Source organism: Bos indicus, chromosome 25 (genome assembly GCF_029378745.1).
Source record: "Bos indicus isolate NIAB-ARS_2022 breed Sahiwal x Tharparkar chromosome 25, NIAB-ARS_B.indTharparkar_mat_pri_1.0, whole genome shotgun sequence".
Classification (NCBI taxonomy): domain Eukaryota; kingdom Metazoa; phylum Chordata; class Mammalia; order Artiodactyla; family Bovidae; genus Bos; species Bos indicus.
The window spans coordinates 37,421,427-37,432,761 of NC_091784.1; the positions used below are offsets into that span (position 1 = coordinate 37,421,427).

Sequence of the window (11,335 nt, forward strand, 5' to 3'; positions counted from 1 at the left end):
GTCACTCAGCCCAGGTTCGCCCGTTGATTGGCCGAGGCTGGGGCCCGCGACAAGCGGGAGGGACGAAGGGTAATCCTCTCCGATTGGCCCGCAAGCGGCGCCGCTGGTCACGTGGGGGGCGACGTTTCGCGCCAATTTCGGTTGGTCGGCCGCAGTCCGCCGCGCGGACGTTTTTTTGCTGTACGGGGAGTGAGAGCTCAGAGCCCGCCAATTGCTGCCGTACGGTCCTCGGCAGCAATGGCACTTAAGGACTACGTGCTCGAGAAAGGTGAGGGTCTGCGAGTGTAGGAGGGGCGTTCTGCGCGGGAAGCTTCCTGGGCGACACCTGTTGGTGTGGGCTGGAGTCCCGGGCTCTCGGCGCACGAGGCCGGAGGCAGGGTAGGGAGGTGGCGGAGTAGAGGCGCACGGTGCCTGGGGTGCACGGGCCGCCGAGGCCGGGGGAGAGCTAGTGATCGTGTCCAGGAAAAGAGTGAGAGTCGTGGGGTGAGGGGGGGGGCGGGCGGGGCGCGCTGCGGACATCAGAACTAGAAGCTCCAGAGGGAAGGGTCGCGTCTAGGAGAGAGCAGGCCCTCAGGGACTTATCTAACCAGCGACCCCCCAGTCCCGCTTTTCTCCGCGCGCTTAGGCACTCCCAGCGACCCCCGACGTGCCGAAGCCCGGGGTGGGGTGGGGCGGGCGGCCCCGGGCCGCTGCGCGCGGGGATTGGGCCGCATTAGGTCCACCTCCTAGCGGAAGTGGAGGCGGGCGGAAGTTGCGCGACGCTACTGGAGGGAGTGTCGTGTGTAAACAGTGTCCTTCCGCGCGGTGGCCTCGGAGAGAGCGACCGAGGGTGGGGGCGTGCCTGGAATTGGAGGGGTTTCTGCGGAGGCCGAGGGATAAAGTGGTGGGGTGGGGCAGGGTGGCCCTCGACAAGGCGGCCAATCGCCGGACGGGCTCCCGCCTTGGGCGGAGGAATCCCGGGCTGTGAGGCGGCGGCATCTGGGCCCATGTGCTTCTTTGTTTACTAAGAGCGGAAGCAGTGGCGGGAGAGGGGGTGGGGCGGAGGACGGGCCTGGTGGCGGAGATCCCCGGGAGAGCAACAATTTAAGGGACCGAAAGAAAGAGGGAATAAAGCACGTAGAAGGAAAGCTGAGAACCGTGAGACTTGAGTGTGTTGCCGGGTGTGGAAGGCCCTTAGAAAAGGGTACTGAGATTTCTAATTAAGGCAGAGAGTGGAATTCCCCTGGGGGGGAGAGTATTGGGTAATACTCTAAACTGCTAGGGGCCACTTATTTTTTCTTAGGTCAAAACAGACTTGCGAAAAGGAGTTTTGCTCTGTTGGGGAGAATTACGTACGCATATGTGAATGTTCATTTAATTTGTTTAGAGATTTAACTTTAAGTAAAAGAAGTTTTTTAGATCTCTCTCAAGGGTTTGCAGTAAGGTATATGAAGAAAAGTCCGTCCTTACCGCTTTATTCTTGCTTACAGACAAAGTGAAGAAGTTCCTACAAGAGTTCTACCAGGATGACGAATCTGGCAAGAAGCAGTTCAAGTATGGGAACCAGTTGGTGAGTCTAAGGTTAGGTAGAGGGAAGGGGTGGTGACTTGAGCTATAAGGCCTGGCTTATTTTAGCAGGTATGTTTTTCTGGAAGTGGTGAGTTTAGCACCATACCTGATAACTTGTGTATCACTCAGTGTATGCTGCGTCTGTGCTCAGTCTAATTCTTTGCGACCCTGTGACTATAGCCTACCAGGCTCTTCTGTCCAGGGAATTTTCCAGGCAAGAATATTGGAGCGGGTTGCCATATCCTTCCCCAGGGACTCTTCCCGACCCAGGGATTAAACCCATATCTCTTGTGTCTCCTGCACTGGCGGGCGAATTCTTTGCCACTGTGCCACCTGGGAGAAAGCGATGTGAGACTCAACAGCACTCAGTTTCAGCTCCCTCAATCCCTGAAAACACCTTAATTATTGCAAACGTAGTGATACACACCTTTCTCCCTCATGGAGCCTGGATCCTGTGTGCTGAGCTCGTAGTGACCAATTTTTGCTTGTGAACACTAGTAAGATAAACTTGGCTCCGTCGCTTTCTCTTCCCCACACCAGGTTCAACTGGCTCATCGGGAGCAAGTGGCCATGTACGTAGACCTAGACGACATTGCTGAGGATGACCCTGAGCTGGTGGACTCAATTTGTGAGAACACCAAGCGCTATGCCAGGCTCTTTGCTGATGCTGTTCAAGAGCTGCTGCCTCAATACAAGGAGAGGGAGGTGAGAAAAATGCAGGGCACACTTAGGTTTGTGTCGGAAATCTTCCTGGGTACTGATGCTGTCCGAGCTGACCCAAAGGGGTCAGTGGTTCTGCCTGGCACTCTTACGTTCTTTCCTCTCACCGTCCTGCCGCTCACTTTCCTTGTTTTCCTTTCCCTTCGTTTAGGTAGTAAATAAAGACGTCCTGGACGTTTACATTGAGCACCGGCTGATGATGGAGCAGCGGAGCCGCGACCCGGGGGCAGCCCGAAGCCCTCAAAACCAGTACCCTCCCGAGCTCATGCGCAGATTGTGAGTGGCCACGGTGGGGACAGGCGCGGGGTTCAGGTCCCCAGACATTTGCGAATGACCACTTTCTCCCTTAGTGAGCTGTATTTTCAAGGCCCCAGCAGTAACAAGCCTCGTGTGATCCGGGAAGTACGGGCTGACTCTGTGGGGAAGCTAGTAACAGTGCGTGGAATTGTCACTCGCGTCTCTGAGGTCAAACCAAGAATGGTGGTGGCCACTTACACCTGCGACCAGTGCGGGGCGGAGACCTACCAGCCGGTACGTATGGAGCAGAGGACGGAGCACGCTTAATGCTGCGAGAGTGAATTTTGTCTACTGATGTTTACCTGGTGTTTTTTCTGTTTACTGTAAAACACGCCTGTGTGGTCACTTTGCAGTTTCTTTCTACTATGGCGTGGTCCTTCCATCCAGTCTGTTCTCTTTGTGTCTGTCAATGTGTACGTAGCACGGCTTAAGACATTCTCAAAAGTTTCATCATCTCTGCCGAAGGAGGGACATGATTCCGGGGACTGAGGTGCTCCTTTCCTCATGAGTTCCTTTGGTGCTTCCTTTTTCACTCTAGATCCAATCTCCTACTTTCATGCCTCTGATTATGTGCCCGAGCCAGGAGTGCCAGACCAACCGCTCAGGAGGCCGACTGTACCTCCAGACTCGTGGCTCCAAATTCATCAAATTCCAGGAGATGAAGATGCAGGAACATGTGAGTTTGGGATATGAGGTCCAGGGCCCAGGGAAGTTTGAGGTTGGGAGTTCACTCAACTCCGGTAGTCACTCGTGAAGTAGAGGGAAGAAAGTAGAACAGAGAGGAGCTGAGGCAGAGAAGTTGCAGAGAGTAGGAGGCAGGCTTCTCTGGAACTTTCTGACTGAGCTGGGATGTGGTAAAGGAGAGCTCAGCTTCCCTCGGTTGGTTTGTGTGGGGCCAGGGAGTAGCCGAGTGGTGGGCGCAGAAGGGGAGGTTAGTCGTCTGGCCTCAAGTGCCCTTCTCCCCCAGAGCGACCAAGTGCCCGTGGGAAACATCCCTCGCAGCATCACAGTGCTGGTGGAAGGAGAGAACACAAGGATCGCCCAGCCTGGGGACCACGTCAGTGTTACCGGCATCTTCCTGCCAATCCTGCGCACTGGGTTCCGACAGATGGTCCAGGTGAGAAGGGAAGTTTATTCCCTCCGTTTTACCAGCCCCATAGAAAGAAGTTTCAATAGCAGAACACCAGGCAGAACAGAACTAAAGGGTTTGTCAGGAACTCCAGAGGGCATCGTGTTGCGTGGGCAAGTAGAGAACTTCATTCATGCCCTAGCGTTTTCCTGCCCAAGGGTTTACTCTCGGAAACTTATCTGGAAGCTCATCGGATTGTGAAGATGAGTAAGAGTGAGGAGGATGAGTCTGGGGCCGGAGAGCTGACCAGGGAGGAGCTGAGGCAAATCACAGGTGAGGGGTCAGCGGGAAGATAAATGCAAATTTATCCCAAGCACTTCTTTCCCCTGGAAAAACACTCTTGAGTCTTTGCTTTCCCACAGAGGAGGATTTCTATGAGAAGCTGGCAGCCTCCATCGCCCCAGAGATATATGGGCACGAAGACGTGAAGAAGGCGCTGCTGCTCCTGCTGGTGGGAGGGGTAGACCAGTCTCCTCGAGGCATGAAAATCAGGGGTGAGTGGAGGCATTGGGGAAGAAAGGATGCCGGACCAGGGTTGCATCGGTCACAGAATAAAAGCCAGCATCTCTATTTCATGGGCACAGGGTGGGATTAGAAACAGGGCAGGCAGACCTCAATAGTCCTTTTCTCTGTGTGCAGACAACCTGCATCGAGGGAACAGTCACTCAGGGGCTTCCTTCCCTTCCTCCAGGCAACATCAACATCTGCCTGATGGGGGACCCTGGTGTGGCTAAGTCTCAGCTCCTGTCTTACATTGACCGCCTGGCCCCCCGCAGTGAGTATCAGATCCTGGGAGAGGCAAACTTAGGAGGACCAGCAGGCTTCCGCTGTGGGAGGGCCAGGGGGTGGAGATGGGTGTTGGTGTCATTGCCCCCAGACCTGCCGCTGCCTCAGGACAGCCCAACTGGGTCAGTAGAGCAGTTCAGCACAGACCTCGCCTCATGGCCCCGTTCCCTCTGCCCTGCTGTCGTCCTAAACAGGCCTGTGCGTGTCTGTCTTCCTGACCCTTCTGTGCAGGCCAGTACACGACGGGCCGCGGCTCCTCCGGCGTGGGCCTCACGGCAGCTGTGCTGAGAGACTCTGTGAGTGGCGAGCTGACCTTGGAGGGCGGGGCCCTGGTGCTGGCCGACCAGGGAGTGTGCTGCATTGACGAGTTTGACAAGATGGCGGAGGCCGACCGCACGGCCATCCACGAGGTCATGGAGCAGCAAACCATCTCCATTGCCAAGGCAGGCATTCTCACAACGCTCAATGCCCGCTGCTCCATCCTGGCTGCCGCCAACCCTGCCTATGGACGCTACAACCCTCGCCGCAGCCTGGAACAAAATATACAGCTTCCTGCGGCATTGCTTTCCCGATTTGACCTCCTCTGGCTGATCCAGGACCGGCCCGACCGAGACAATGACCTGAGGTGACTGCAGCTCTGCGCTCGGGGAGACACCCCCTGTAGCCATCTATGTGCAGGGAGGAGAAACTGGAAAACCCGTTATTGTCGTCTTAGGGAAACACCAGAGCCTTCCCCTTAAAACAGCAGGGGTTGCTCCACAGTTCTCAGAGGGGGTCAGGGTTGAAGTGCCGCCAGTCCTTGACCGACCAGGCTGTGGGGTGGAGCGCTGAGGGGGCACCAAGATGCAGCGCTCCTGTTGCCTCCCCTCCTCCCAGGTTGGCCCAGCACATCACCTACGTGCACCAGCACAGCCGGCAGCCCCCCGCCCAGTTTGAGCCTTTGGACATGAAACTGATGAGGTAGGAGAGCTGGACAGGGCGGACACTCCCCCGGGCGGCTTGGCCTCTGTGTGCTTCTCTTGAAAAGCGCTCACCCCTCCCCCTCCTGGCGTCCTGGGTCTGAGAACAGTGAGTCTTGGTTCCCCTGGGCTGGCCATAGGAGACCATGGCGGAGAACCTGCCTTCACATACCTCCACCCGCAGTCTCAGGGTTACTAACTCAGGTACGGATATTGGCAAAGCTGGCTTTTGCTGCGTGGGTGCCTGACAGCACTGCTCTGTCCAAGGAGTCAGTCCAGGGACTCCCAGGGATTCCTAATGTTGTTTTTCCCTTTTAGCTGTTCTCATGAATTAACAGAACCATCTCTTAAAGACAGGTGGATTTGTCTCAATCGTGCAAAGGCCATTTTCATTTAAAAAAAAAGTTGCGGATAACTTGAAATGTTGATAGATTTTCCAAATGTAGCTTATTTAAGCCTAATCATCCACCAATTGCTGTCTCCTACTTCAGAGTGCCCTCCCCTCCGGTTTCTTTACTCCCAGTTTTCCAACTCTTAATGCAGAACAAATACGCTCTCCAGCTCTCCTGCTTTCCCACAGGCGGTACATAGCTATGTGCCGGGAGAAGCAGCCTGCGGTGCCAGAGTCTCTGGCCGACTACATCACAGCAGCCTACGTGGAGATGAGGCGCGAGGCTTGGGCCAGTAAGGACGCCACCTATACTTCGGCCCGGACTCTGCTGGCTATCCTGCGACTGTCCACTGCTCTGGTGAGTGCCAGTCTGTGCGCTGGAGGATGGTCCGCTTGGGCTCTGCTGGCAGCCTGCCCGTGCGCTGCCGCCTCCCTCCTGCTCTGGCCCTGCCGGGGCTAAAGTGCTGACAGTGCAGATAGTGGTCCTGTGTGCTACCGCACTGTGGGTACTTGCTGCTCCGGCAGGGCACGCCCAGCGTCCCAGGAGAGAGGCTTCTCCGTTTCTCAGATCTTGCTGAGGGGCCGGTGGGGTAACCTCGCTCTGGGGTCGGGAAGCTTCATTTCTGTCCTCACGCCGTGGACCATCGTCCTGGGGGCTCCAAAGTGCTGTTCGTGCAGGTAGTGTGATCACCTGACCTACTGCTGAGCCAGCACTTCCCGAGCCCCGGGGACACTACCCCTGCCAGTTGCCTTCTCGGCCGAGCGCCCCAAGCTCCATCTCGTGGTGGGGAGCCCAGTGGAATTCAGAAGGGTCTGGTCTCCCTCACAGGACAGCTGCACACCGGGACTGGCCAGTGTTGAGAGGCGGAGACTTGGGCAATTGCTGGACGCTGCCCCGGGCATTGCACTTGTCTCGGTCTGACAGTGCCGGCCCCACACTGCGGATGCCTGGTGGGCGGGGAGGGGGCCGCTACTCCTTTGTGAGTAGCAGCACTCAGGTGCCCAGCCTTAAAGCTGGAGCAGGGTGGGGGGCCTCCCTGACTTTGTTCCACCCCCTCCTTCTGTGCCCATCTCTCCCTACCTTCCCCTTAGGCACGTCTACGAATGGTGGACACCGTGGAGAAGGAAGATGTGAATGAAGCCATACGGCTGATGGAGATGTCCAAGGACTCACTGCTGGGTGACAAGGGGCAGACAGCTAGGTGAGCGGCTTAGAAGAGGGTGGCAGGGGGCACCTTGACTGTCTTGAGCAGGAAACTCATCCTGCGGCTTCTGCACCCCTGGGTCTGTGGTGCTGGCCTCGAAGTTCTAACCCTGACCACACACCACGCTCGTCCATCCAGGACCCAGAGACCAGCAGATGTGATATTTGCGACCGTCCGTGAGTTGGTCTCAGAGGGCCAAAGTGTCCGGTTTTCCGAGGCGGAGCAGCGCTGCATCTCCCGTGGCTTCACACCTGCCCAGTTCCAGGCGGCCCTGGACGAGTATGAGGAGCTCAACGTCTGGCAGGTCAACACTGCCCGGACACGGATCACTTTTGTGTGAGTCCAGTTGCTTGGACACTGGATCTGCTCTGCATATTGCCCTACTCCGCTTCCTTTGATGGTTTGCCAATGCTTTTGAGGGCAAAGGAAGGTCCCCTTATTTGCCCAAGCTGCACTTGTTTTACTTATTCTTTTTTCCTAATAAAGCGTGTGTCCATTTGCTGCTTCTGTTAAAACAGGGTTTTGAGTTTTCTGGATTCTTGTCTTCCCTTTATGCTTACCTTATTCCAGCCATTCATTAAATTTGAGGGGACTTCCTGCTCTGCCTGCAAGGCACCGATACCGGACTGCACTGGTCTCCTCTCCCACCCCCCTCCAGTTAGTCTCAAAGTATGGACACCAGTACTTCTGCCTCCTGAGCTTCAGGCAGGTGTTTCATCTTCGTGAGCGCTGGATGCTGCAGTAACAAACCCCTCTCCCTCAGCCATCCACAGTGCCCACAGGAGAGAACAGAGCCACTAGAAGGGGTGCTGGGGGGCTGCTCCCCTTTTATTAGTGACAGGTTTCTCTCAAGGGAGTGTAGCACCCCTCCCCTTGACAGCTGTCTGACCCCTGTACGTCAAGTACCCTGTTGTCAGAAAAAGAGCCCCCGCATCCGCCTGCCGATGCCTTGTCGGTCATAGAGGACATTGAACTTGTTCACGAACTGGTTCATGGTGTTGCACGTCTTGGTGATGGTGCCAAGGTAGGCCATGAGCCCCACATCATTGCATTGCTGTGAAGGGACAGAAGCCGGTCATGTCCTGCATGCAGAACACGGGAGCCCCACCTCCCCGTCCTGGGCCTTGCACTCACATCGTAGAAGTCTGTCTTGAACTTGTCTGTGCTAAGCACTGGGAGGCAGTGACACAGAGCGTAGGCCTCCCGCAGGATCTCGTGGTTAAAGGGGACCTCTCCTGAAGGCACAAGAAACGGCATCAATGTGGATGCTGTCGCTTCCCCAGAAGGGAGGCAAAGTGCTTCAGGAACCAGGGAGATACCTGTCCTACCTGCCTCAGAGGCCTTGACGTACTCCAAGATGAGCTTGACGCGGCTGTGCAGCATCTTGATGGCGCTGTGCTGTGCGATGAGGTGTTCAGCCACTGGGGGGTGGTAGGCCGAGGGTGAGGAGGTGTGTGGGCACACCTCCCCCCACTTCCAGGGAAGCCCCTGCAGCCACCCTTACCAGTGGAGTTCTCTCCACTGCCTGTTGCTGTCATTCGGGCTACGTGGTCCACCCCAATGCGTTCCGCTTCCTCTGTGGCCAGAGTGTAGGTCAGCTCAGCAAACAGCATGGTGGCCTATGGGGCACAGAGAGTCAAAAGCAGGAAACCCCAGGGGCAGGCTGTGTGGGTTGAAGGGTAGGGCATTACCTACCTCTCCATTGATTATATCTATGACGGACTCAAAGACGCTGACAGGAAGCTGTGAAGAAGAGAGAACAGCTCTTAACTAAACATCAGAGGCCTGAACCTATACTAAGCACCGAAACTGGACTTGGCCCTTCACGTTGCGTTTCCTCAGCTAATCTTCCCAGGACCTGCTGAAGTGGAACTCATTCCCATTTTCACATGTGGAGAAAATGCAGTTTAAAGGTTAAATGACTAGTCTCACAGATAGTAAACCACAAGAAGGAGATTCAACAGAGATGTCATACAGTAAAAGCAGGGGCAGAGCGACAGGCAGGACAAAGTGGGCACAGGGTCACTGTACTCACATCTGTGTGCTTGGTCATAGGGTTCAACTTAAGAAACAGAGGGCTCTCAATTATCTCGCACACCTGGAAGAAGGGAGGATGCACACGCGTGTCAGGGCCCCTCTTCCTTCCCCTCATTCCTCTCGTCTCCACCCCAATATGTACCTGTGTGAACGTGTATACCTGCTTATGGACGTGGATGTCGGAGGGGTCAGGCGGCCCCCCTGTGGTATACCAACCCAGAAACTCCAGCTCCTTGAATACCTGTTTAACTGGAGAGAAAGGGGCCAGGACAGTGTATCTTTAAATCATCCTTCTTTAATTTGAAACTCCTGGTGTGTTTTTACCAGCTTCTCCCCTTCCCATCCTGGCTCCACGTAGAACAACTAATCTCTTGTGTCTTTTCTCACTCCTTGCTCTCTCTGCGGGGAATAACCCATATGTGTTCTTTTTCTAAGGTCTCTTCAGCTACCCTCTCTTCATTATTCCTCTACTCTGGTCCTATTTCTCTGTTTATTTTTTCCCCAACCCTCTCCATCTTCCCCATTCTTTTCCCCCCACTCCCACTCTTCTCCCCCACGTCTCCTCCCCTCTCACACTGCTCCTCCTTGGTGTAATAATATTCCTTGTCAATGATAATCTTCTCTTCCACGGTGTGGGACAGCAGTTCGAAGGAGTTCATCACCTCAATATTTCGGCCCTCCTGCTTCCCGATCAGAGCCCCAATCACTGGAGTAGAAAAGGACACATAAGAGATGAGGGTGAGGAATCCTCCAGGACTTCCCTGGTGGCTCAGATGGTAGAGACCTGGGTTCAATCCCTGGGTAAGGAAGATTCCCCTGGAGAAGGGAATGGCAACCCACTCCAGCATTCTTGCCTGGAGAATTCCAAGGACAGAGGAGCCTGGCGGGCTACAGTCCATGGAGTCACAAAGAGTCGGGCAAGACTGAGCGACTAACACTAAAGGAATCCTCAAACTTCTCTAATAGTAGCCTGAGGGTCTGAGGTCACGTGAACCAAGTTCTAGAGAATGATTTGCGGAGGAGGAATTGGCTTCAGCAAAGGAAGGAGAAAGGACCACTATTTGGGGGGAGGAGGCTGGAGAACGACGCCGAACACTCACCCTGCATAGGCCGCCCCTCCTGCGAGCGCATGCGAATCCAATGGTCTGAGATGTTGAGAATGACGAGGGGATGAAGAGCGACTGAAACGCTGCCAGTCACTCCGGAGGCCATCACGCTGGGGACGACTAAGGAGGGGGAAGAGGGGGTGAGAGTCCAGGCCCCACGGTCCTCCCGGGAGCCGGGAACGGGAGACGGCAGAGTCGGGCCATCCATCCCTCCCGCAAGTTAACCCAGGGAGCTCGCTGCCGACTCGCCATCCCGACTGCTCCCGGGACTCTAGGAAGGCCTCGACAGGCCTGCCAAGAAGTCTCCAGAAGCCGCCCCCGCACGGCCCGTTACCTGCAGCATCCACCTCCATCCCGCTGCTCCCTCCAGTCCCGTTCGCCGCTGCCGCCGTCGCCGCCATTTCCCCCGCGCCCGCCAGCGTCGGCCCCGCCCCCTCCCTCCCGGCTTCCGTAGGCAGCGGCGCATGCGCGTTGTCGCCGAGGCGCGCGCCTGCCTGGACCCTGGGCCACGCCGGGCCGCTCCTACTTGGCCTTACGGGGGAAGGCTCGGGCGGGCCCGGGGCAGGGAGATCCGGCAGGTGTTTGTAACCCCTTTTCGCCTGCAACTGACCGTGAACAAATTACCTAACCCGACCCTGATCGTCCTCGTCAGTAAAACTGGGATAAGGCCGCCTAGTTCCTAAGGCTTTTGCAGAATGAATGAAACGTCATTTTGCTGCGCTCAGAATAAAACCCAAATCCCTTATCACGGCCTGCAGGGCCCTGCAAGATTCGGGCCCTGCCGACCAGCTGGCCATGGCCTCTACTTTCCTGCTCCTTGGTTCCCGTGCTTCAGCCACATGCCCTCACGTCTGTTCCTTTCACACGCCTCACTCAGGCCCACCTAAGGGCCCTCTGTCACCTTCATCACTGTAACACCGGTGACCAAATCCGTACCTGACACAGGGGCACCTAAATGATATTTGAATGAATGCTTTGCAGTGGAGCCTGGTCTTGAGTGACTCTGTCTATACGGCTTATCTTTCCTCTTTCTGTTAACACCCCCAGCGTTTTCTAACCTCTCCCAACTTCCCTCTACCTTCCATCAGTCTTACCAAATTTAACTTTGGCAAACTGGCCACCTCCAGCCCTCTCCCCACCCCTGAACCCAAGCAGGT

General features: G+C 55.9%; 2 protein-coding genes across 4 annotated transcripts; one reads left to right on the plus strand and one right to left on the minus strand.

Annotated features, from left to right (window-relative positions):
• The first annotated feature begins 111 nt into the window (after nt 1–111).
• MCM7 (minichromosome maintenance complex component 7) lies at nt 112–7,550 on the plus strand. 3 transcript variants are annotated; one of them, XM_019987472.2, is made up of 15 exons: nt 112–268; nt 1,470–1,549; nt 2,089–2,253; nt 2,420–2,544; nt 2,619–2,799; nt 3,104–3,241; nt 3,533–3,682; nt 3,853–3,967; nt 4,057–4,188; nt 4,386–4,469; nt 4,712–5,105; nt 5,357–5,440; nt 6,020–6,188; nt 6,923–7,032; nt 7,174–7,550. In XM_019987472.2, the coding sequence occupies exons 1-15, from the start codon at nt 238–240 to the stop codon at nt 7,373–7,375; spliced, it is 2,160 nt and encodes a 719-aa protein (XP_019843031.2). In that variant the 5' UTR covers nt 112–237; the 3' UTR covers nt 7,376–7,550. The 3 variants fall into 3 exon arrangements, with proteins under 3 accessions (XP_019843031.2, XP_019843034.2, XP_019843032.2); XM_019987475.2 differs by lacking the exon at nt 112–268 and adding an exon at nt 757–829; XM_019987473.2 differs by lacking the exon at nt 112–268 and adding an exon at nt 1,032–1,183.
• A 292-nt stretch (nt 7,551–7,842) lies between these two features.
• On the minus strand, nt 7,843–10,607 carry COPS6 (COP9 signalosome subunit 6). The gene is made up of 10 exons (XM_019987478.2): nt 10,513–10,607; nt 10,173–10,298; nt 9,647–9,778; nt 9,233–9,321; nt 9,071–9,133; nt 8,731–8,778; nt 8,540–8,654; nt 8,364–8,456; nt 8,170–8,270; nt 7,843–8,089 (listed from the first exon to the last, which is right to left on the minus strand). The coding sequence occupies exons 1-10, from the start codon at nt 10,577–10,579 to the stop codon at nt 7,949–7,951; spliced, it is 975 nt and encodes a 324-aa protein (XP_019843037.2). The 5' UTR covers nt 10,580–10,607; the 3' UTR covers nt 7,843–7,948.
• Nucleotides 10,608–11,335: the final 728 nt, after the last annotated feature.

Coding starts and splice junctions, on each gene's coding strand:
- MCM7 (XM_019987472.2), top strand. CDS start 238: ATGGCACTTAAGGACTACGTGCTCGAGAAAG. Junction 269..1,469: donor GGACTACGTGCTCGAGAAAG/GTGAGGGTCTGC, acceptor TCTTGCTTACAG/ACAAAGTGAAGAAGTTCCTA. Junction 4,470..4,711: donor TGACCGCCTGGCCCCCCGCA/GTGAGTATCAGA, acceptor CCTTCTGTGCAG/GCCAGTACACGACGGGCCGC.
- COPS6 (XM_019987478.2), bottom strand. CDS start 10,579: ATGGCGGCGACGGCGGCAGCGGCGAACGGGACTGGAGGGAGCAGCGGG. Junction 9,779..10,172: donor GGAGGGGCGGCCTATGCAGG/GTGAGTGTTCGG, acceptor TTTCTACTCCAG/TGATTGGGGCTCTGATCGGG. Junction 9,322..9,646: donor TTACACCAAGGAGGAGCAGT/GTGAGAGGGGAG, acceptor CTTTCTCTCCAG/TTAAACAGGTATTCAAGGAG.